The following is a 26,595-nucleotide window of genomic DNA, read 5'->3' on the forward strand; positions in this document are numbered from 1 at the left end:
AGGTCGCTGGATGAGAACCGGCCCTTCTATTTTAGTTCGGGAAAAGTCAACCTCAACAGTTCCTATTCTTCATACCACGGACTGGAACCACCGGAAAGTAACCCTTTCATTTACTCTTTATAACGTCCAAGGACTATGATTTTGTATTAACAACCTTAATTTAATGCATTATATTCAATCAAAGCTTCCATTATATTCTCTTCAGTTGTTTGCTGGCCAAGAAGCGGCATTTGTACATAATGTAAGTAAAGGAAGAATTATTTTTAAATAAGATGTTCTCGGTAACAGTTTAAATTTTACCTAAATTGAACGGACAAGCATCGTACAACCACATTTTATGAACTGTGTCCTCGCTTTTTAAAATTCTTCCAGAATTTTTATTTAACGAGCTCTAATGTTTGAATACTTTTAAAAATACATTCAAAAGCAGAAACTGAAACTTTTAAGTCGTTTTTAGTCCCCCCTGTTAATTTTGAGGGGAAGCTCTAGTTTCCTGAGTTTTTTTACGTGATCAGGCCCTGCACACACAAGGAGTTAAATTTATTCAGCTATATACTAAAACCCCCGCATTGAAATCTGTAAATGGGTTTACTTTACAAAGCCTCTATTGATGCAGAGAAAACATACACGAAACTAAAATAAAGCGATAAAAAATCAGACAATAAATTTAAAGTAATTTTTAAAAAATATATTCCTATCGCAACATAATCTTTTCTAATCAGATAACACAAACTATTTTTGATAGTACTTTTCAAAATAAATGGTTTGAAGCTAAAAAAGAAAAAAAAAAGACTAGATTAATTCAAAGGTTTTTGTATAGCATTTCTGTGTTCATTTTCCTTAATTGCCTTCTTAGTTTAGTCACTATCTGACCATCGGTTATATGGAAAGGTTAATATCCGGTTTATAGGCGGAAATGGATGTGTCCATTATTTTACAGGGGCGTTAGCTGGTTTGTTACAGATGCACACTTTTGCCTCTCTATTATTTAGTCCCAGTTATGTAAAAATTAAAAATTTGCTCACGGCTTCATTTTTAAAATCTAAAGTATATTCAATCAATATTCTCAATACAAAAATTTGTTGATCTATTTATTCACAACATAGTTTTGAACTTACCATTTCGCTTTTACATCCCCGAACAAAATTAAAACATTTATTTATTTATTTATTTATTTATTTTTTTTGTGTGTGCCCATAGCAACTACTTTTGATTCCCCTCATTTTGTTTTAGAGAATGCAATAAATGAATAAGGCACTAGTGACATTATAAACCGCGTGTATCAATATCCCATCGCTAATTTCCCTTATCCCCTGCTAGATTCATTCAGATGGAGTCGTCCTTACTTGGAAGATTGCCAAATTACATACAATCCGTGGTCAAACAGTATTGCAATGTGTGTTTGTGCCCGTTAGCATCCCATCATCAGCAAAACTGTTGAAAGATTTATCATATTTTTATTCCTGTAGAACTTATTAGACTGTTAGTAAATTTAAAATGTGACAGGAAAAAAATGGAGAATATAAATAGCGTTCTTACATTCAATCGTCCCCATCAACGAGCAAGATCGGGTGCAGAAGAAGAGGCTATTAAGTTATTATCGTCTTCATCAAACTTATATTTCTTATCCTAACGAAAATAAATCGCTAGGATATAGGTTTCAGACACGTAAAATGAGTTCAAAAAGCACTTGTAACCTGGAATTTCAAATCATTTCAGAAATTTACATGTTCTCCCATACTGGACCTCGTTTATCCCTGCTGGCAAAAAGCGGCCCCTGTAAATATGGGGCCGTCCAAAAATGATGTCACACTTGGGGGGCGGCAGTTTATGACAAGGGAAAGGGAAGGCGTAAATTTGACATTACACGTTTATTTAATGAAAATATCGCACCTCGGCAAAAAAAATAAGAAAATGACTCAACTGAAAAAAAAAAAAAAAAAAACAGCATTGGAGAAGATCAAGGTTTTACCAAGAGCTCCTGACGTCTTCAACAATGAAATTTGCGCCACGGCATAATAATTTGATAATATATATTTTGGTAATTTTTGACATGCAGAGGGGAAAAGCTTTCTTGTGATAAGGCTGAACTGGATCCGGTCACTTAATTCTTTTACTGGTAAGACTGTCATTTAGGGGGGAAAGAAAAAGTGAAAAAGTGGTCAGCAATGAACGCTATCTACTGGAGTTTAGTGTTCATCCACTGGAGTTAGGGTTAAAATTTCAACTATCAAAATATCACCAAACATGCAATTTCTTCGTTCAAATGCAGAAGCAATTTTCACCCGTCGTCATATCTTGACGGGCGATTTTGTAGTATTACAATACGCGCAAAAGAATGGGGTGGTTTCCTTCAGTCAAAAGTACTACTTTTAGTCATTGAAATGGATAGAATGGACAAAATAATTACATGGACCCAGAAAATACTTTGATTTTCCCAACAGTTTTTTTTTTAAATTAATTTTTTAAAATGTCTGATTTTTCAAACAAGGCGTGGTCTTTATGACGTCACAAATGATGCAATTTGGCGCATTTTTCTACTACGTTTCCACGTTATGATAATCAAGCAGCGAATTAAAATTGCGCTCTACGCTTGCCATCAACCACATCGTTGCCAATAAACGTGAGTAAAGATGCGAACTAAATATTTTGTTCTGTGAATGGCAACATTGAATGGCATTTCATCATTTGTGATGTCACACGAGAGAAGTGTAAACAATGAAAGCGTTCCGATTTAAGTAATTTTTTAAAAATATTAAACTTAAATAAATTATTCAAAAAATGGTCAGATCCTATGTTTTTAATCATGCTCTTTCAGAAAAAAATACTTTTAAAATTTTGGAAACGATATCATTATATTGCAATGTTTACTGATTAATTTTTGTGTTTCAAGATAATAAATTCATACTTCTTAAACCAGCTAGGTAAGCTAACTTAGTGCGAGTTTTGAAGCATGAAAGAGCATAAAATTTAGACTCTTTTCCAAATTTTGAGTTGTCACTTTCCTTGCCGGGGTGCGATATGTTTGGAAAATAGCATGATGTGTGACAATGGGGTGGGGGGCGGGGCGTTAGGCGTAAAGTCTGATAATAAGGGGGGGGGGTAAAACATTTGAAAAGAAATGTGACATCAAAAAGGACAGCCACCATAGCTTTCTGTGTCATTTGGAAATGTGGCCAGATAGAAAGAGATATGTAAGTGCTCATATTTCAGAAGCATGATTTTTTTTTCTTTTTTTCATTCTGGCGTTCATGGGCATAGGTGAGTAAGAAGTAAGCTTCCCCTTATGTTTTCGACTCAATATTCTTCAGTAGATCTCAATTAATCCTTTTTTTCTCCTTTCACGCGTTTCAACATTTCTTCTACGTTCAAATCCTTCGCTTTCAGACGCTCTTTCAGTTCTTGAATGGGTACATCGTGTGTCTCGTGATAGTCTGGAAGTTCCCCTTTCATTTTCTGCATCCATGATGACACTTTAGGGAACTCACTAAAATCAAAATCTATTACCTGTAAAAATTTAGGTAGTTAGCTCACATAGAAACAATATTACCGTAAAAATGTGATGCATTAAGCATCAAATAAAATCATACAATGAATCTACAGTAGAACCTCTCAATAAGGGACACTAATGGGACCAGACATTATGTCCCTTAAATAGAGGTGTCCCTTATTCGGGGGTATATTTTAGTTTATTCCTGCAATGCGTGAACTCAGTATATATATATTTTTTTAACAAACTATTAACATTTAAGATTAAATACTATACATTTTTCACACAACTAAATAAGATTCACACTTAATGATTTTTTAAAGTTTTTATTACTTTATTAATTTTATTTAAGTCAAATGTTTGGTAAGTGCAAAGCTTTGCCGCATGAAGCAATTATTTTGAAGTAATTCATAGCATGAATTTTGTTCATGTCATGAAATTTACAATGCAAAACATCGTGAATTACAATTAGTGTTCACATTTCAATTTTTATATAAAAAGGTAGTTAGTTTCTTTGCCTTCTTCCTTGTCCTTGAGCCTACTTGATTAATTATCAGGGTGGGCAAATCATGCATGTAACTTTCTGCAAGACTTTTACATTATATGCTTGTTTCTTGAACATATGTGTTATATGTTAATGTTAAACTCTCCTCAATTAATTTTTAGAGGAAAAGGTATACCTGACTCGAGTAAATTCCCTTTTTTTATGCACTTATACATAATTTTTGGTCATTTTTTTTCTCTGTGACTGTCCCTTAAATAGAGTGTCCCTTAATTAGAGGCAAATACATGGAGGTCCCTATTCAAAGGGACTGGGACCAGAGAAAATGTCCCTTAAATAGAGGTGTCCCTTAAGTGAGGTTCTACTGTATTTACAGTCGAGCCTCCATATATCGAACTTCCACATATCGAAATTTTCTATATATCGAAATCCCAGCAAATTTCAATGTTCATTACATAGAAAAATTGTTTCTATCTATCGAAAAAAATCTCTATATATCGAAAAAATTTTCAAGACATTCGTAGATTTTTTTTTCCCCACTTTAGACTGTTTGTCTCATGAAAAATGAAGGTTAGGGGAGAAAATTATGTTTACTAAAGGTTGCTAAGAAACTCATAAGAAATCTGGGTTTGAGGGGTGTGTAGATAGGTCGTTCTTAAATTCCCTCAAGTTTATTTCAAATCTTAGTTGTAACCAGTAACACTGTAAAATCAGTTTCAAGTTATCCTTTTTGTTCTGTTGATTATTATTCCTAGTCTTTTTAGCTTCAATAAAAATCGTTCAAGTTAAATAGATTGATTTTTTACTTTTCTCTCGATTACATTGTCAAAACGAAAATCCCCTCATGTTGCGAATCAAGTTGAACTGCCGAAGAATGAGGATGTATGAAGGCACAAAAATGTAATTTCTGTAAATTTTTCAGTTATTAACTTTTGTTTAATCCGATGCTTGTATAAACTAGAAATTGGGTTTCATGCACGAAAATTAGCTTTAATTTTAATGTTTTAGGCGATTTTTTATGATAAAATAAGATTGTTTCTATGTATCGAAATTTCTATATATCGAATTTTTTTCCGGCAATTTGTTACTTCGATATATGGAGGTCCGACTGTATATGACTGTGGTAAAACTTTAGCGTGTTACTAAATGTGCTCTATCTTCTCAAGAAGAGAATTGAAAAACGTAAGAACTGAGCAAAAATTCGATTGTCAACTACAGCAAGATATAGGGTGTGCCATGGGGAGGGGGGGGGAGCAGTTTAGTTCCTTAGCGTGTCATTGAAAATTATATTTCATATTACATGATTTAATTTCAAGCAATAACTTCAAAGCGAAAGGTATGAACAACTGAAATTCAAAATTCTCTCTGTATTTAGGCGTAATAATGCTTCCTTGTTAGTCTGATCTCCGTTTTTTTTTTTTTTTTTTTTTTTCCAGAATTGCTCTTCAATTATGTAAAAAAGCACATATGCTGAGAACAGCTTAACAGCTAAACAATTAATACCGGCTCGAAATACCGGCATTTGGTGTGCCGGTATATCACTAGCCAATACATAACAGTGACATCGTGAATGCAAAAGCAACGTAATTAAAATTGTTAAATAATTGCAGGAGAATTGCTGGAAAGAGGGAATTTGGCTAATTATTTTAAGAGAAAACATACCTCTGTGGACGTCAGGTTAGAAATCATAGAAATGTCTGCCAATGTAATGTGATCTCCTGCCGCATAAGCTGTTCTGCTTAATAATTCTTCAAATATGCTCAATGCATCTTTGAACTTTTGTAGTTTCTCGGGATCTGGCGCTGCCCCTGTGTACACTTGAGGGATCTAAATGAAAACTCATTGTTTATAAAACAAGGGGGGAAATATTTGCACCATCAGAAATTAGTTATAACCTCTTTCCACATCATGCAACCGAGGTATTTCCATTTATCCCGTAAGTACTGTACTCTAGGATAAATGGAAACAACTTAAGTTTTTCATTCTTCCTTATGTGTGTGCGGTTTTTTTTTTTCAAACGTAAAATTTTGATGTTACTCTTTTGTGTGTATTTTACTAGGGCTCGACCGATGGCATTTTTTGGCCGATGGGCCGATGCCAATTGTTGGCCGATTGTTCAAGGATGGTCGATGGCCGATGGCCGATAGTTTTCCTCCAAATGGCCGATTGCCGATGGCCGATGGCCGATGCCGTTGGCCGATGGCCAAAAAAAAAATCAAACAGAAATAAATTAATAAAATTATCAGGGATTTAAAGGATCTTTGATTCATATCACTTTATTTCCTTTCTACGAATAAGGAATTGCAATCACAAAAAAAAAAATCAGATTTTGGCCTAAATTTCTGTTTTACGATCACCAAATTTAATCTTCACAAGATTTTTCGGCACATCTGTATATGCATATGTACTTAAGAACATACAGATGACCGAAATATCCATTTTGAATGCCTCCTCAGTTAATTATCGCAAATTCTCTTGTGATCTCTTCATGTGCGTAAACTTGTGTCACTCAAAAACGTTATGAAATAGTAAGTTGAAAACTCATACGTACGTAGTATGATCTAAAAGTTCGAGGACAAGTTGTATAAAACCTTGCCCTGAATAGTTCACATTACCGAAGCACATCTATCTACAAAATAGTCGCCTCGAACGACTATGCACTTCTGCCAACGTTCGTATAGCTTTTAGAAGCACTCCTGAAAGACATTTTTCGCAACCTCCTGTAAGGCTTCTTGCGCTGCTGCTTTAACTTCATCGTGGGGAAGAAGGCGACTTTCATGTTGAGGGATGCACGGTTCGATTGGTCAATACTCTGATATGACAAACAAATAACGTTTCGTCGGACTCAGCTCCGTGTGACTTTTACCTGTTCCCAGCAAAAAAACATTTGCATGGACGCCGCTTTCTTCCGTCAGGAGAAGATAAAGCTGCATTATAGAAGGCTCATCGAAAAATGGCTTCCAGGAGTGCTTCAAAAGTTATATGAACACTGGCAGAAGTACATAGTCCCTCAAGGTAACCTTTTGAAGGTGGATGTGCTTCGGTAATGTGAACTATTCTGGGTAAGGTTTTATACAGCTTGTCCTCGAACTTTTGGATCGTACTACGTACAATCTTTATACTTTATGGAGTGTAGCTATGCTTCTCCTTTTTTACTGCTGTATGATGAAAGAGAAAGAACAACAGCTAAAAAAAAAGAAAGAAAAAAAAGGAAGAAAAACAAAGAGATTGTTTAATAACCAATTGATTTGTTTGTTTGTTTTTTAATTGAATATTTACTATGATTTCAGTAATATTGTACTAATGTATGGATTTAGGTACATTAAACATAGTTAAAAAATATTAAATTATGTTGATTAATCATTAAAAAAAGTAAGAATAAAACTATGAAACCGTTAACAAGTTACGCAATTAAAGTGGAAAGATTGCACGTAGACATTTTTTACTCATCAAATTAAACAAAAAAAGTAACAGATAAAGTTCAATATTTAATCATAATAGGAATATTTTTATACTTATTTAAAATTTATGAATAGAAAAGTTTTCATTTTTCATAAAAGCCATAACAGTGACATAAATTTTGCTGAAAAAAACAGCCATGAAAAGAGCGATGTTTTTAAAACGCAGCTACAATAAACAAACTCAATATTTACACCAAGTTAATAACTGAATACATATACTACTTGATCTGATGTTTGCACACATAATATTGAAAATTTGATTGTTTAATCTTTTATGAAGCTTTACAAATAAGTTCAAATTAAATTTTTCAATTTAACAATAATTTTCTGAAATTTAAAAAATTGCATAAAAGAAAATCCTTGAAACTTTTCTATAAAAAACGAAAATAACTTATTCATTGATTTTATATAAATACATAAAAATAGTTACTTACAACAAAAAAAAATCGATCGCTATTAATGATGCAAAAAAGATGGCGCATTACGAAATATAGGTGAAACAACTATGAGAAATATGCAAAATGACATTTCTTGACTAAAATAAATAATTGCTTAATATTTAAGAAATGCTTGAAACCTCGAGAGAGGGTTAGGGAAGGGGTTACTCTCTGGTTTTGGAGTAATTCACACTTCGGCTCCAACCTCGGCCTAAATTTTTTAGTAAAGAACCGCTAAAACCAACGCCTCGGAAGAGTTTCTGAATCTATTTCAGCACTTCCGAAGAAAAAGTTAAATAGTCCCTTCGATTTCCGAATTATGTCACCATTCAAAACGTCTTTAAACAATTTCTTACATTAATGCTCTAAATTCCTTGTAAACAATAGATAAAGTTTTTTTTTTAAAATCTCTAATTTTATGAATGGTGTTAGTTTTAAACAACTCAGAAGTACAACTAGAGTTTAATTTCAGAAATTGAGGGAGTAGAAGGAGGAGCACGCAAGTGTTCTCGGAAATTCAAAAAATAAGACTTCAAAATAATCATAAACATTGAACGGAAAAACCCTTTCAAAACTTGCACCCGAGTTTGTTTTGACGTGCAGTGGCGGATTTAAAATATAGCAAATGTTCCAATTGCGCGAGAGGCCCCATAACCATAGGGGCACCGTAGGAGTTACAAAACTGCTTATAATAAATGTTTTACAACTTGTGTGATAGAGAAATAGGGCCCCATAATGTATTTCGACGGGCCTCAAACTTGTAACTCCGCCGGAGCGATACAGAAAAGACTGCATTACTGTGATTCATATTACAAATATCGAAAAATTAAAAATTACCGTCGGCTCAACGGGAATCTAAAAAAATGACACAAAAACCGGTTTTGCCATCTCATATTTGTTTCCATAGTCTCCAATTCGGCAATATATCACCAAATGATCGTCAGTCTGAGACGCTTTATTAGTTTTGCATTGAAATAAGTAATTAATAGCCACAAAAAATGAATAAAGAGGCTTTTCAGAATACCCGATCGAAAACAAAAAGGGAAGTGCACAACTGGAACGTACGCACACAACCCACATGCGAAAATTTATCCTTCTACAGCTTAGCATTTTTGAGTTATGACTTATGAGAGATACATACGTACATCCAGCTGCAAGAAACAAAGCAATAATTAACTTGTTTGGTACCTGAATGCAGTATTAAAAACTCTTTCAAAGGGGACTAAAATAGAAAGTCATACTGAAATTTAAGTAAATAATTTTATATGAAAAGAATAACTCCCTTTACTTTGCATTAAAAAGTAAAACATCAAAGGGCTTTTTTTTTTTTTTCCGAAAACATCGGCCAATTCCATCGGCTTTTCGATGTTTTTTAAGGCCGATGGGCCGATGTTTCCTGCAAGTTAGCATCGGCCGCCGATGCCGATGCCGATGGATAAATTGTTGAACCATCGGCTCCGATGCATCGGCCAGGCCGATGCATCGGCCAGGCCGATGCATCGGTCGAGTCCTATATTTTACATAATATTAGCGCATAATTACCCGACTGCGCGTGCGCGACGCAAAGGAGGGTAATGTGTTTATCAGTCTATGTATGTATGTCTGTTCCTATGTGGCGTTCTACAGGCTAAACGCCTTGGCCAATTTTGGTAATTCTTACGTCAATCGATTTGTCTTAACCTTGGGAGTGTCACGAAACACATGACAGTAATCAAAAGTACCATTTCAAAAACCAGTTGCCATTTTGTCAGTTTGGGATCGACGCACGCTGGGTGTGCGACAAATGCAGGTAGTTTTCACTGCCTGAATTTTTTGTTTACTAAGTCTACTAATTGGGGTCTCAGTGGCTGAGTGGTCTAAGCGATTGCTTCTCCCACCTGAGGCGGTGGGTCAAGACACCTTCGCTTCGGATGTACTTTCCCCTCTTTCTGATGTAAATTCTTTCCTGTGTTCTTTATATGTATTCTGTACTGTAATAAAAAATATATTATGCGTAACGAAGGCAAGACACTCAGATAAAAGTCCTCATCAAAATAAACCCGTGCAATAAGCATCAAAAGAAAGAAAGTCTACTAATTCGATTTTCATCTCTAACATGTTGCATTTGTTTTTGCTTTGATTCAAGGGACTGAGTGTCGCGACGTGTACTTTCTTGAGAGGCTTTTTTAGTTTTGCGAGAAAGATTTGACTGACGGCGTTTCCGATTTCGCATCATCATGAATTGTACAGCCTGTTTATATAGCTGTGCTGTGGTTGACATAAGTTCGCGCATTTTTGCCGAAGGTCAAGCGCATGTAGCTTTAAGCTGAGCTAGGTCCCTAGAGGGACTAATTATCAGTAGTTTAGACCACCGCAAGTTACTTAATAAACCTCACGATACAAACAAACTCTCTCTATGAAATGACAAGGTTGCGAAATGTACCGTCTTATAATCATAACAACTAAGTCAATGAAAATTAACTAAAAAGTGTAAAATAAAAAAATATTAAATAAAAACAAAAAACCCGACTGCGTAAAAACCAAAAAAACTAAAAAGAAAAATGTATAAGCCCAGTAGTTTAGAATGTATTAAGTACTACTGAATAACTACACCGTTGAAATAGTTTTATAACCGTACAAAGATAAGACAAATCATAAATTCAAAAGCAGAATAGAAGGATCAACAGTCGGGGCCCATTCAAATTTTACGGGGCTCCTTGAATCAGAAAGGAATGGGCCACGACTGTAGATCCTTCTATTCTGCTTTTGAATTTATGATTTGTCTTATCTGTGTACGGTTATAAAACTATTTCAACGGTGTAGTTATTCAGTAGTACTTAATACATTCTAAACTACTGGGCTTATACATTTTTCTTTTTAGTTTTTTTTTTTGGTTTTTACGTAGTCGGGTTTTTTGTTTTTATTTAATAATTTTTTATTTGATTTTCTGTTTAATTTTTCTTTTAAGTGATTTCAGATTACATTTGGAGTTTCAATGGATCGCATGTGACATATGGGGCACAGATTGAGCATTGTTGGTGTAACCTTTTTCTGCCCGAGGGCCGCACCTCATATTGAAACCATTCTTTCGGGACCAAAACACACTTAAAATATTTCATTCTTTTCTAAGTAACATGGACAAATATGAAAGAGGAAAGAAAGTTACAAACCAATAATTGCTATTACCATTACTTGATGCTTATTTTTATTAAATGCATGTTTTTCAGAAACCAATTTTTGAATATTTCGCTCCAAATATGTGACATTGTCCCTAATCGTGCTTTTCGATTTGTAACATTGAACAAAACAACGGACCATACGGATCAGCTTCGCGGGTCGGATATAGCCCGTGGTTGGGGAGCTAATGTTCCAAACTGATTGTGTATAAACTACGATTATAGCTTGACCATGGGGCCGTGGTAGCCCGATCGGTAGAGTGTCGGATTCGGGGCCGGAGGGGCCTGGGTTCGAACCTCGATGGTCGAAAACCCACCGTCGTCATTAAAGGGGACTGGGTGACGTTAAATATGCTCGTGGTCTCAATGTCCTCCAAGTGAAACGATACCTCTGGGGGTGCTAGTACTAGGTAGCTATTAGCTCCTGTGCTGGTTCTAAATTCTCATTAACTGTTCGATCCGGTGATGGTGCTGCCATCTATCGGTATATAAAATAATGGAGGCAAGGCACTTAGTATGCAGTCCTCGACATAAATACAGTTGTAGTCAGTTGTGACTCTGAATAGGAATAGGAATAGGAATAGCTTGACCACGGATAGATGGCGGATGAACTGGTAGCAGAAACGGACCACTTCATTTTTTAATAGGTAGGATCAGTGAGATCGCCCTAGCAAAGAACGCGCAAGCAGTAAAGGTTTTACTGCTTGTGTGATCTCGCTAATCCTAGCTATTACAAAATGAAGTAATCTCTTTCCTTCCGGTTCCAGTTCATCCGCCATCTTTCCGTGGTCAAGCTATATGACAGACAAATAAATGGGTGTTTTGGTTTACCCTAGTCTCTGGAGTGTAAATGGAAACATGAGTTTATTCGCTAACAACTCATAAGTAAAATTTTTAACATCCAGTTTCATACTCTCAGAGAGTGTAGCAGTGTTGGGCATTAATCAATTATTTTTAATTCCCTTGTTAATTGATTAAAAAAAGTAATTGCAATTACATCAATTGCAATTAAATCAATTGCAATTAAATTAATTGCATTAATTACAATTAAATTAATTGAAATTAAATTAATTGCATTAATGTACGTTAATCGTTTCTCACAATCAAAATAATTACAATTATTTTTTTAATTGTTTTATGAAACAATTAAAACTAACAATTAACTTAATGTATCAATAGGTACAGCGCAGTTTACAGAGTTCGAAGTATTATTCAATTTCGTTTTTTCGTTCAGTGCTGATTGCTTCCTCACCGCGTGAACTAGTCCTGTCTAGGGAAGCTTTTTTCACACGTATATGTTTGTGTTTTAATTAAGCGTTTTAAGTTTGTGTAAATCATTGTTTTAGTTTAACTTATAACAGGGAAGGTGAGAAAGAAGGACATAACAGGGGACATGATGTCTCAGAGACCGCTCTGTTTAAATTTTTGTTTTTTTAAATCATGTGCTAACTAAGATACATTTCTGAAATTTCTCTCAGATGTTATTTAGACTTCTATTAGTTTTAAAAAAAGGGAAAAAAAAATAGTTTTTGAATTTTTAATTGAAATATACCTTTACTGAGGAAATTTCGCTGAAGTCGTAAGATTTTTTGAGAAAAGTCACATGCTGCAGTAAATAGTTGCTCGTAATAAAGTTACTGTTGAGCATTGATCTTTTATTGGTTGCTAACATGTGTATTTAAATAGATAATAATATGGTACCCGTCCAGTGTCCACATCCCAGGTAGACCTGTCGCCTCTCGCCTGTACAGTATATTATACAAAACCAGTATTTTTTTAGTTTTAATTAAAATTCATAAAACAATTGACAATTGTTAATTGTAGCAAACTACAGTTAAAATTAATCAATTGTTAACTGTAGTAAACTACAATTAACAATTAATTAATCGTTAATTGTAATTTTACACAATTACAATTGATCAATTGTTAGTTGTTGTGGTTACGCTTACCAATTAATCAATTGTTAATCTTTAACTGTTCATGCAACTAAAATTTGCAAAACTCTGGAGTGTAGACTTTGATCATGGCTCCACTAGATGGTGGCGCTGACGTTTAACGGACCTTGACAATTTCTGACTTTTCTGTATTAAAACGATGCAAAAATGATCTGCTCATGCATCCGCCAATCAATGTCAACGTTTCAAAGTTTGTTTATTTTTTTATTAGACGTCGCCTATTTTGACCGCATGAGGAGCTGATAGGTACCCCCCGTATCCTCCAATCAATGGTTACGGCCTATAAGAATTAAGTGGGGCCATACTTGGACGCAGTGTGCGCAATCTATTATCTCAATTCATCTAAAAGAAGGGGGAGGACCAAAAGTTGAAACATTCAAATTCTGCTCCCTTTTACCCCAACTGACCCTAATGAGAATTTTAATCCATCCATGAAATTTTCAAAATGCCACATTCATCGATCGCACTTACCAGATAATCAAGTTCTGCTCTATACAGAGTTCCAATATCGAAGTGGAGCATCCGGTCAATGGTGGCTCTTTTCTGGGAGTCTTCAGGGTAGATGGGATGATTGGGGGAATACTTGTTCACCAAATAAGCTTGAATAGCTCGACTAATGAAATATAAATAATCAGTTAAATAAAAAGATACGCGAGACTCAAACTAGCTTTACACAAAAATTCTCATTAATAAATCACCCGAGAATCTAAATGCATGTTTCTCAATATGTTAAAACAAACGAGCTGATGTGTGGATCACATGACTTCCTTTTACTCCAATTTAATGTCATTTCCCCATTATTGGCAATTTTAATGTGATTCAATTGTTTACTCTCTAAATATCACCAACAGTGGACAAATTGAAGCCAAATTTAAAAAAAAAGAAAAAAATTGTCAAATTTGTCGCCAAGTTGGCGACAAAACTTGGCGACCAAAAGACTGGCGATGTATTGCCAAGTGTCCGAGAAATTATGACACCACTTGAGTTTACATCGAAATTAACAATGATTTCCCCCCAAAAAAGAGCAAAAGACCCCCTTAGGAACATCCGAGTGCAACCAAAACTGAAGGTGCGCAACTATAGGCCTCACTAAGAGTCTACGTACCAAATTTCAACTTTCTAGGACATACCGTTTTTGAGTTATGCGAGATACATACACACATACGCACATATGCATATACATACGTACATACGGACGTCACGAGAAAATTCGTTGTAATTAACTCGAGGGTCGTCAAAATGGATATTTCGTGTGTCTGTACGTTCCTACGCATATATCTACGTGTGATCGGGTCGAAAAAAAAAACTCAACATTCATTCGGGGGGGGAGAAAAGTAGAAATTAAGGCCATTTTTTGAGTGAAAAGTTTTTTGCGAATACAATACTTCCTTTTTTGTAAAAGGAAGTAAAAAGTAACGTCAAAGATATAATGAAAGGATGTCGCTGTGATTACGGGCCCAGGTCAAGAAGACCCCATAGTACCTACAGCCTTGAAATTTGGTACAAAATTACTTCGAGCCCTAAGGGTTTGTACATCGGAGCTTATTCTTTAAAGCTTTTAAATAAGTTGTTTTTTAATTAATTTTTTATGCTAAAATTTCACATAAATTGCCTATTAAAAAGGATGAAAGTTGTCTCACACTCCTAAACATTCTATGTTATTCGAAAGAGCTTTTTTTCCTGAAACTAGATTAAGCTTGTTGTAATTTCCTAAATTAATGAGAATGGCAGATATAAGGGTTTCTAATTTAGCGAAAGTCCTAGACTAAACTCAATTCAAGCCCAGAGCTTAAGTGCAAAATGTTGCAAGAGACTACGAATTTGAACACGACATTTCAAACGTATAAAACAGTCGTTTTGCTATGCTCAAGAGCCATTTAGTACCTACAGTTTTTAAATTTCGTACAAGTTACTTTGTTTTCGTGGTAGATGATTTGTTCGAAGCGTTTTTTTTTTTTTTTTAATATAATTTTGCTAAGCGTATTTTCTTATAAAGTTCTTTTTTTTTTTCCTTCTAATCGTGGCAGAATTTTGATTTTCATTTTGTTACATTTGTAACGCGTATTTTAATCTTATTCTTCCTAATACACGATGTAAATCTTCACGAACAAAATAAGATAGCAAGGCAAACTTCGGAAGTTGATGAGCGATAGCGATCAGAGGGAGGAGTCCCCTAGGAATAAGGAATTAAAACTGCAGGCGTGATTTGTAATTAGCTTGTATTGTTCCTCAATGGTTATATTTTGTCCATTTCAGCTAATTTCCTAAAAAATCCTTCCTTAACTGTTTCGCAAAATAATACGAATAATAAAATTGCTCAAAAATATTAAAGTGCACAAAGCATAGAAAGAGAAGAGGAAAAAGAAATTCGATATAGACAGCCCACAAACACTCAATACATTTAAATTCGGAACAACTGCAAATACATTTAAATTTGGAAGTATTTGTTTTCATTGTTCTCGGTTACAGCTATCAACAATTGTAACGAAGACAAATGAAAGAATACTTAAATCTTACCTTTCTGCCAAATAGAAACCATCGTCGTCAATGGTAGGAACAGTATGTTGAGGATTCATCTAGAGTTGAATCAAACATACAATTAGATTCATCTGTATGAAATTCTATGTCTATTTCATCGTTAAAGTATCAATGTTATTGAATATTGGAGAAATAGAATTCGAAACACTCAATCGGCATGCAAAAATTTCTCAATCACAAGGAAACCTACCCAAATGTCACTCGTCGGTCGGAATTAAACTTTGCTCATCGATAGAACACTTTAAAATATTGAATCCGCTATCCGAGTTTTTCTTTATTGGCAATAAACACTTTAAATAACCCCTAAATGCTAGGTTAGTGGGATATTAGAGGGTGCAATACATTTTTTTTAATAAAAAATTATTATTTTTTTTATTTTATTTTTTTAAATTTATAGCATATGAATATATATGTATATAGTATATAGTATATGAATATGTATGAATTTACTATATGTATGAATATGTAATATGAATATGTATGAAATTACGAGAATGTATATAGTATATGAATAGTAATATCTATATATATAAAAATGAAGTTTGGTAAATTTGTTCCCTAAGATCTCAGAAACTACCCGGCAGATTTGGCTGAAACTTTCACCGTTTGCTCATTTTGGTACTGGGAAGGTTTATAGACCAGTTCGAAAAAAGTCCGATTGATAGTTCCTTTTTTATTCCAAATTTAGTCCTAATTACGCACAAATGCCCCAATATGGGGATGGAAAAAAACGGGCACATATTAACATTATGTGTCTATCGAAAGCGCTAATTTTTCTGCTGAAGATAGCATCTGTTCGAAGTTTCTAAGTGGTATAAAAAACGAGAAATGAGCTTTTTTGTTCCCTGTTCGAAGGCTTTTATCAATCCAATTCATTATTTAGTGTATCATCTCAACTCCCAGTCGATAGCTAGAATTGTTGTATTGTTGAATATTTTTGTGTTTCGTCTGACTTTTTGAGGCTTTTCTCAAGTCAAATCTTAAAGTAACGTTTTTCCACAAGATTGGTTAAAAATAAATAGATTTGGCTGATCATTTTCCATTTAAATGGAACTTAAATGTAATTAATGGTTTTTTATTATTATTTATGCCGATTGGACATTTACTCACTATCCGATCAATCAGCAGAAATATCGCGAAAATTTTTGCAGAAAGCTTCAGTAGCTGATGCATTTGGTAGTTTTTTCAACTGTCGCTGTTTTTGAAGCCAAAGGCTACGTAATAATGTTTCTCAGCTTACACCATGAAACAAAATATCGCCAATCGAAGAATCTTTTTTAAAAACTTTTTTTACTGTGTAAAATAATCCAGCAACTAAATAAGGCAAATCCATAAAGAGCAAAATAACTTCCATAAATTTTTATTTTTGCACAATTTCAAACAATCGCCAAATTTTACTACTTATTTTGGAAACATTTCGGTTGAAACCGTATAGCGCCATTTTATTTTGACCAAAAGTATCTCTGCATCTGGCGACAATATTTGTATAATAAAAATTAGTAAGAGGGGGGTGCATTATCGAAGGTGTCCCAAAATGATTCTCGCAAATTTGGTAACATTTTAAACCGCACCAAGTGCCAACAATAATTGAAATTTCCCAAAAAAACTAAAGCAAGTGTAAGGGGAACACGGGCGGCTACATTTTTTAAAACAGTTCGTACATCAATAGCCATACAGAGAAGGTTTTAGATGTAAAAAGAGTACTAACAGATAAATCTTTTTAAACATGTAAAGTTTAATTTCATATTTCGGAAATTCTTCAAATTTGTATACGCTTAAACGTCGTGCTTTCGTTTCTAAATGAATACTATTTTGTTCTTTATACTTATTGCTATTTTAGTTTTATGAGTGAGGAAGAAGCTCGATTTTTAATCACGTCAAAAAGGTTTGTTTTAAATTCTTTCGCTTAAAACAGAAAACAAGGGCAAGTAACGATGGTTTCTCATAACTATTACAGACCCGGGCAACGCCGGGTATTTTTGCTAGTATAATATATAAATTTATAGTATTTTAAATTTTTATAACAAAATTTTAGGTAGCGATTAAAAATTCGAAACAAAAATACTTTGTGATAAGAAATTAACCTAAGGTTGATGTGTTTTTGGATTTTGCTGAAAATACAACTTTTAGATTAAGCATCCCTTGCAATCAACCCTTTCAGAATCCCTTCGATTGAATGGAAAAGAATTTTTCAGAAAAATCCTAAAACACATCAACTTTCATATTGCAAAAAAACTTTTTTTTTCTCGAATTTTTAAGAATTAAAGTAAACGCACCAGTAATGGCCACTGCTTCAGTAGTGGCCACTTTAAGGTTTATGTTTAAAAAGTAAGGATTCCAGGTCTCCCAATGGATTCAAATTCGCAGGAGGTAGAGCTCAGGCTATATTGTAGTGAGCAGTTCAAGGAGGAGTAGGTAGAGCATCATGGAAAATTGTTATCAACTATTCAGTATGGTCGTCTGGATTGTCCATGTTTTTTCAGCTGTCTTCGAACGCTTCTCCATAACGAGGTATATAAACATTGTGTTGTATTATGAACAGAACAATGCTCAAAAAACAAAAATGTTTTTAGAGCTATAACCATGTTATGAAATGCGAAAGATCATGCTTGGAACGTTTTCAACTCGAAATAGTTTCTTTCTTGGATGACCGTATATCTGGCCACTACTAGTACCAAAAAAGTTGGGTAATTCAAAAGTGGTCACCAAGTGGTCACTACTGAATTAGGAAGGTTTCTCATAAATCAACTTGATTTTTTCTTTCAATAGGTTATAATCTCTTTACATAATAACCTGCCTCATTTCTGAAATAATATTATTGTGTGATCTAGTAGTGGCCACCCGGTGGCCACTTCTAAACAACAATATGGCCACTACTGACTCACGAACAATGGCTACTGATGGATCAAATTTGAGGTTTGGGAAAAATATTGAACAAATTGGCATTCTGGCATTTTAAAAAATGGGACGATTAAGGAAGAGTAGGGCTATAATATGATCATTGAGTTTCAATTGTCGTAATTAATATTGTAGAAACACAGTTATGTGTAACATTTACGGACTTAAAAAAAATTTTACCTTTGAAAATTCCCTGATTTTAAATATTTTGTATTTTATCGATGTCCAAAACGTCCGTAATTAATTCTTCAGACCAATTTTATTTTCTAAAATCTTCATTAACTTAAGACGCAGCTGGGAATTAATGATAATTTTTATGAGTCTCTTGAATCAACACGGATGACTTAAAATTTTCGCGTTGGCCAAAACAGAAGTCTAAAAGTCCTCAACTACACAATTAGAGATATAAGGAGGGTTAAAAATTATGGAGAAAATTATCCTGGAGAGGATCACTTACTATCTTAACTCAAACAACTTGTTCCCATCTGTTCCCAACATTACGGCTTTAGAAAAGGACACTCCACGGTGGATCAAGTTTTATTCTTTGGACAGAGAGTCCGGGACTCCCAGAATCTAAAACCATCACACCATACTATTGCTGTTTTTCTTGACTTGTCTAAAGCCTGTGATAGAGTTTAGAGAAATAAACAAATCATAAAGCTTTTTAACACCTTTGGCATAAAGGACATCTTGGATCTTTGATTTTATGAAAGATAGGCAGATAAGAGTACGATTTAAGGACACTTTATCTAAAACATTTAAACTAAATCAAGGTGTCTCACAAGGTTCTGTTCTGAGCTCTCTTCTTTTTTCTCTATACATTGCAGGTATTGAGAAAATCATTACTAGAGAATGTGAGGTTGGCGTATTCGCTGACGATATTATTGTCCTCTGGCATTCCAACTCTAATGTTGGTCTTATTGAGTTTACTATTAACAATACACTCTCTGGGGTACTGATTTATGCTGAGGATCACAAGCTGAGTTTTAATGTATCAAAGTCAGTCACCAGTTTCTTCACAACAAACAGGCGGCTATACAACTATCAACCCAAAATTACAATGGAGGGAAAATCCCTACCTTACGAAAAACACCCTAAGTATCTGGGTTACACTCTTGATCCAGAGATCCCGAGCAACAAACATATTGACTCACTGGTAAATAAAGGCAGGAAGAGACTGGACCTATTGAAATATATTACCGGTAGGGACTGGGGTGCAGATTCTAACACTCTCAAATTAACCTACACCTTCTTAATCAGACCTTTTTGGAATATGGAACTCAAGTTTATTTCAGCGCATCTCCTACTAATCTGGATAAACTTGAACGAGTTCAGTCGAGCGCTGCTCGAATTATCACTGGTATGAGACATAGCTGTCCCACTGAGCTAGTTTTATTCGAAAGCATAATTCAGCTTCTAAGACTGAGAAGAAGCACGATACTTGCAAAATACTTCCACAAGCTTTACAGTTATGGTGATTCAAACCGCACAGCTACATATTTTTGTAACTGGACAAATAGGCAGAGACTAAAGAGAGATAGCCCTTTCTCTCGTATTCACTCGATGAACCTTTTGAACCAGGATGTTGAAGAGCACTCCTTAAGGTCAATCATTAATCCTCTGGAGGGATTACCTAGAGTCCACTTTAGACTCGAACTTGGAATGCAGGTTAATAAAAACAAAGACTTGTCTGAATATCTACGCCAACTCGCTCTTGAGATCATCAACGGAATTCCAGCATCTGCTATTCAAATTTATACTGATGGCAGCAGAAATGAACAAAATTCTTGAGGTAGCGGCGTCCTGATAAAGGCTCCTGATTTTACAAATAAAATTAGGATTAAGAATCCTGATTTCTGCTCTGTATTCAGATTGGAGCTAATTGCTATTGATGTGAATCTTAAAGCCATCCTTCCTGTAACTTCTTCTGCAGACATATGGATATTATCAGATAGCCGCAGTGCCATCCAGCACTTAAGTAACTGGTCAGGAGTTGGTGATAAGACCTCTGTCTCAACGCTTTCTTCTCTTAAAGAGCTTACCCAACGGCACAAGATATTCTTTCAATGATCCCATCTCACACTGATATACACTGAAAAGCCAAAACATTATGACCACCCCTAACATTTTCAAAGAACTCGTCTGGAGGACGTGGAGACCACATGAAGAAGTGGGATTGCTATATAACTGGGGCTGGAGAAGGTAAGGCTTCATTCGAGCACGTTCTTTTGCAAGTTATGGAAAAGGGTAACAATCTTAACGAATTTGATAGAAAGCAGATTGTGATGGCCCGAAGACTCAAAACGAGTATCTCAGAAACTGCAAGACTGGTAGGTTGTTCACGATCTGTCGTTGTTAGTACCTATGCAAAGTGGAAAAAAGACGGTGAAACCAACAGTAGGCGTAAAGGTGTTGGACGGCCACGCGTCGTCAAAGATAAGGAACCTCAGAGACTAGGCCGCTTGGTAAAGCAAAATCGGAGGCAGACAGTTGATCAACTAACAGCTCAATACAATGCAGGTGCGAGTGAAAGTGTTTCCAAACACACAGTTCAGCGGACACTGTTGGATATGGGACTGCGCAGCAGACGTCCCACTCATATGCCTCTATTGACCAATCGTCATCGCCAACTACGCCTGCAGTGGGCCCGAGAACACCGAGACTGGTCCTTGGATGACTGGAAGAGAGTTGTCTGGTCCGACGAATCGCGATTTCTTGTTCATCACGTCGATGGTCGTGTCAGGGTTTGCCGTCTTACAGGTGAACAGTTGCTCCCGTCTTGTACCGTTGGTCGTAAACAGGCTGGTGGTGGCGGTATTGTGATTTGGGGGACTTTTTCTTGGCAGGCTCTGGGACCCTTAGTTGTGGTAGAACATACCATGAAGGCTGTGGATTATCTGAACATCGTGGCAGATCAGGTGCACCCGTACATGGTGTCGGTCTTCCCTACTGGAAATGGCATCTTCCAGCAGGACAATGCTCTATGTCACAAGGCTAAAATTGTGCTGGAGTGGTTCCAGCAACATGATGAAGAATTTCAATCAATGCCTCGGCTACGAAATTCACCGGATTTTAGTCCTATAGAGCACATTTGGGATTTCATGGAAAGGCAGCTCAGAGCTGAAACACCACCATGTCAAGATATATCAACTTTGCGTGACCGCTGCATTAACATTTGGTACAATCTATCTCCAGACGTCTATCAAGGGCTTGTGGCATCCATGCCAAGGCGAGTCGCAGCTGTTTTGCAGGCCAAAGGTGGCACAACGCGTTATTGACTGGGTGGTCATAATGTTTTGGCTCATCAGTGTATATGGCAATGAAATTGCAGATACTTTGGCCAAAGAAGGTGCCTCTGGAATGCCAGTGACAAGTAGTACTTTGACCTTCACAGAGATCTGCTCCAAAATTAAAAAAAACTCAAATCAGCACCTGTGGAAGACCCCTCCGACTCACTCATGGTGTACTAGGCAGGCTCCGGGTGGAGCTTTTAACATCAAGGTGGATAGAGCTACCCAGTCTGCTATTAGTAGACTTGCATGTGGTCATATCAAGAGCCTTTCTTTTGATAAGGGGCAAAAATTATATTTGATGTGTCCCAAATGCAACTTACAACAGGCCTCTCCAGAACATCTGTTGAACTACGGAGGCCTTATCAGGGAGGACATTTATTTTAGTCCTCCTCTGGTGTTTGACTTTTTGAAGGTTTTTGGACTCGTGGACCTGGGTCTAGCCTTGCGGCTAGATCAGTAGGAATAAGACAACAACAGGAGGGTTAAAAATAATTTTAAATACATAATTATAAATGTCCAAATGGTAAATTCACATAGAAAAGAAAAACGAGAGAGTATTAAAGAAGCGGATGCAATCGGATTTCGAAATGTGTGAAAAATCCAGATTGACGTGTAATAGCGTAAAAAATGGCCAAGATGCGTATTTTTAATCTAATCTGCACAATTCAATAAATATGCATGTTCTGGAACTCAAAATCCATGATCAATTGAGGCAGTGAGAAGCAAAGGGATGTAAGTGGACATTTTCAAGTTTTGAGTAAAACGCGTTTAAAGATGACATCCTAGGTAGGCTTTCATTGATTTTTTTTCTAAATCATGCTGTATAGCAGCAACTCCCAGGGCTAATAGTATCATCCCTTGCCCCAAGATAGAGGAGAGGTTCACCTACCATGTGTACTGGTTATCTCCAAATTTTTAATTTTGCCACTTGCATTCACTGCCTCAATTGTCAATTTCCATGATTTTTGAGCATTTTATGTTGCCGAGAATCATGACTTTCCTTGACCATTTTTTATCATACCATGACTTTCCAGGTGCGCGGACACCCTGCCTTTAGTAGTATTGAAAACTTACGCAACCAATTTTCTATATTCATTGATGCGCCATGGTAAGTTGTAGGAAACAAAATGTCCTAGAATTACATTGAATGGTGTGCTTACCTTACTATTTTGTTATGAAAGATTTTGAAGTGATAGTGATTTTTCATTTTATATTTACCAAAGTTTATATGTATAATACTTATAATAAGTACATACATTTTCTTTTACTTTATTTTTTACATTAGCGTACAAAAAAAAAAAAAAAAAATACAAATTTTCTACTAAAAACTTTTTATTTTAACCTAAGTACTTATGTACTTTGAAAAAAGAAATGTACAATAAAAATGTGATTAATATATTGGTAGTACTTAATGTAACTATTACACTGAATCAATTTTATTCATCAGTTATTTGAATTTAAAGTAAGTAATGTAAATTCTAGGGAAAGGATGTCAGATGGCCACTACTGACTCATTCATGTGGCCACTACTGAAAATTTCAGGTTTTGGAGTGGCCACTAATGAATCAAATTTGAAGTTTGGAAAAAATGGATTTAAAAAAATGAAATTCTGGCATTTTTAAAAAATGGGACGATTAAGGAATAGTTCGACTATAAAATACGCTCATTGAGTTTTAAAATTGGAATTAATATTGTAGATCCACAGTTTAAAAAAGACGCAAAATATGCTTAACTGTGGCCACAACTGGTGCGTTTACCTTACTTGAATTTTTCAATATTGAAATTTAATATCAAGTATTGCACTCTCTAATATTCCAATGACGTAATATTTAGGGGTGAATATAACTCCGTTAAAGGTTTTTATTTCCGATTAAAAAAATGCGGGTTCAATATTTTTAAAGTTCTATCGATAGACATAGAGAGAGATTTATTCCGATCGGTCAGTGACACTTGGGTTAGGGTTACTTATCAGAAAGTTTTTCGTACTATATGGCATAACTAATTATTGCTACGCTACAAGAGTCCTCCAAAATCCATTTCAAACAACTTCTTCTCAAGGTTGTTCAAATTTTGTTTCTGAATGAGTCAGAAGCCTTTTATTCAAAATTAATTGTAATAGCAATAGAATAGAACGTCAAAAATCTGAACTGATTAGGACCATAGGTAGTTTAGACTTTCAAATAGTTCGGATTTTCGAAAATAACCACGAAAATACCGTTCAGGAAAACATAATGCCATTTAATCAAATAGAATGGTTTTCAATATGCATGTACATAACACACAATACAGAAAATAAAGCTACAATAAGTTTTTTTTTTTTTTTGCAAAAATCAACTATCATTGTTTATCTTACATAAATAAAAATTTATAACAGCTTCACGGTAGTGTATTTGGCTTTTCGACGGTCAGACTATTGACTAATATCGTCATTTCAAAACGTACGATATTTTTATGTCAAAACCGTAATTTAAACAATTTTCTTATAGTTAACAGCAAAAACCAGCAAATGAAATTTGAGTTTTTCATTTGTGCAAATGTGATAAATCTTACAAGAATGAGAAACCAAAAGAGTTGGTGAAACGAAACATTGCACGAAAAACTTTCGTGAACGACCTTCAATAAGAGACGTTTCTTCTTATGTCTTAAATTAAAGATCTGTTAAGTAAACCTGTTATTGATCAGTAAATCCGTATGAATTTGTTTTTTCAAAAATGAAGCCTTTCAGTGGTACTGCTCATAAATGATGAATTCACTTACTTTTAGAAATTCAGGTTTCATTACTGCTCCGGCCAAAAAATCTGGTTGAATCTTGTTCACTGTTATTCCCAAATAATTCGCTGTTGACAACACAGCACGGCAAGGTCCACTGACCGGTAGCTGATATACATCGATTGTCATTGTTAAGTTTGTCAACTTGAACACTTCAACCCCTCTTACAATTTCAGGCGTCAAAACAGCAAATGACTGAAAGAAAATCCTTTCGGTGTTCTATTAAGATAAGAATAAGATTAAAGTTCAACTGATTTACGTTATCTCTTTGAGATGAATAGATATCTCCTCCTAAAAAGATATAATCAATGCACCCCCTGCGTAAAATATCATCCGAAGATAGCTTGAATGTGAGAATTTGCTATTGATGAATTAATATTTAATTTGGTTAAAGTATAGGTAGTGCCACCTTAACTCCTTGACATACCAATAAAAGCACTTTCAGTTACAATAACCTTACTATAACTGTAATACAATAGCTGCAATTTGCCTCCCCCCCCCCTTTTATGTTTACTTTATTTTATTTTCCAATTTAGAGTATTCTCATATAAATAATAGCCGATGATCGAGTAACCCAAGTGTTTCAAGAATGAAACTCGCGTCATGGCATGATAATTTGATAATATGATTTGGTAGAGTTTGACATGCAGGGAAAGGCTTTGTTGTGACAAGGCTGAACTCAATCCGGTGACTTAACTCGTCAAGCATGAGGAGGGGTCAGAATTATAAGAAAAATATCATAGACTAATAATAAGAGTAGACCGAGCTATGGCAACCCTTTTGCTGCTCACAAACCAAACCATGTAACTGGTGTGTATATTAGCAACGGCGGGCGTTGATAGTAGCAGACGACGTCTTCCATATCGTTACCAAATCATGCTTCCCAAGCGTTAAGTTTAATTTCTTATTCAGAACACCCAAGTGCAAGAAAAATGGTTCACTATTGGTGTGCTTTTCCTCGCAAAGAAAAATATGTAAAAGGATTAGCTATAACATTTCACAAGTAAGCATCCTTATTAATACTACATTTTGTTTAATTTCTTGCAATTTTTCTCTTTCGTGTTTCGCTCTGAAGTTTTAACTATCTTAATATATAAAAATTTTCTGTGCGGACGTTTTGATCAAATTTTTTGTGTGTAATTAAGTTGTGGCAAGCATGGTCTCGAAGCGCGATGGATCAAATCGGAAACGTTTTTGTTAATTAATTAATTAATTTAAACATTGGATGGTTATATCTCCCAAATGATTAATATTTATTTTTCCACGCAAATATGAGGAGCCCCTTCCTTTGTGGGTCGAGGGTTAAAAAATAAGGTGAAGTTTCGTGAAGGTAAAATTAATCTCTTTCTGAAATAGTTTTACACTAAAAAGAATAAAATAACAGAATTTTTTAAAAAATACCAAGCACTTTTCATAATGCACTCAAAAGGACAAAATAACTTTTCTGGGTCAGAAAGGAGAATTTAAGAATTCCTGTAGTTTTCGAAAATTCCAAGAAAATGACACCACAAATGAAGAAAAGTGCGATTCTAGTCATTTCAAACCAAACTTTCCCAATAAGAAAAATATGCATGTTTCAACACTCAAAGTTATGATTGAAAGCTAGGTAATGATAATAAATTCACTTAATGACTTGAGCCGCACTTTTCTTCGTTTGTGGTGTCATTTTTTTGGAATTTTCGGAAACTACAGGAATTCTTAAATTGTCCTTTCTGACGCAGAAAAATTATTTTGTCCTTTTGAGTACATTATAAAAAGTGCTTAATATTTTTTAAAAAATCTGTTATTTAAATTGAAGTATAAATTTCGGACTAGTGGTAGCAAAAATGTAGGTTATTTGGAGAGGACAAATTGAGGGAAGGTTCTCAGAGTCTGAATACTTTTAATTTGTAAAGAAATTTAAAAAACGCATTTTTAACTCATGTTCCAAAATACACGACACTAATTCATTTCTAAAAAGAATTTCTTTCCCTTTTTTCACATAAAAAGAATGAAATGTTATTTTAGAAATCAGATTTTGTGTGAATATCAGAAAATAAACAAATAACATGTTACCTCGGTTTTCAATGCTGTCGCTTTCCTCAGTGTTTGGAGCGC

The 26,595-nt window shown here is 34.9% G+C and overlaps 1 protein-coding gene across 2 annotated transcripts; it reads right to left on the reverse strand.

Annotated features, from left to right (window-relative positions):
- LOC129221896 (glutathione S-transferase 1-like) lies at positions 1 to 26,595 on the reverse strand. Of its 2 annotated transcripts, none has more exons than XM_054856269.1 (6): positions 26,554 to 26,595; positions 24,487 to 24,693; positions 15,518 to 15,576; positions 13,472 to 13,613; positions 5,655 to 5,819; positions 1 to 3,507 (listed from the first exon to the last, which is right to left on the reverse strand). In XM_054856269.1, the coding sequence occupies exons 2-6, from the start codon at positions 24,625 to 24,627 to the stop codon at positions 3,322 to 3,324; spliced, it is 693 nt and encodes a 230-aa protein (XP_054712244.1). In that variant the 5' UTR covers positions 24,628 to 24,693; positions 26,554 to 26,595; the 3' UTR covers positions 1 to 3,321. The 2 variants fall into 2 exon arrangements, with proteins under 2 accessions (XP_054712244.1, XP_054712243.1); XM_054856268.1 differs by having other exon boundaries at positions 24,487 to 24,717; positions 26,554 to 26,572.

This window comes from Uloborus diversus, chromosome 5, assembly GCF_026930045.1.
Source record: "Uloborus diversus isolate 005 chromosome 5, Udiv.v.3.1, whole genome shotgun sequence".
Taxonomy (NCBI): domain Eukaryota; kingdom Metazoa; phylum Arthropoda; class Arachnida; order Araneae; family Uloboridae; genus Uloborus; species Uloborus diversus.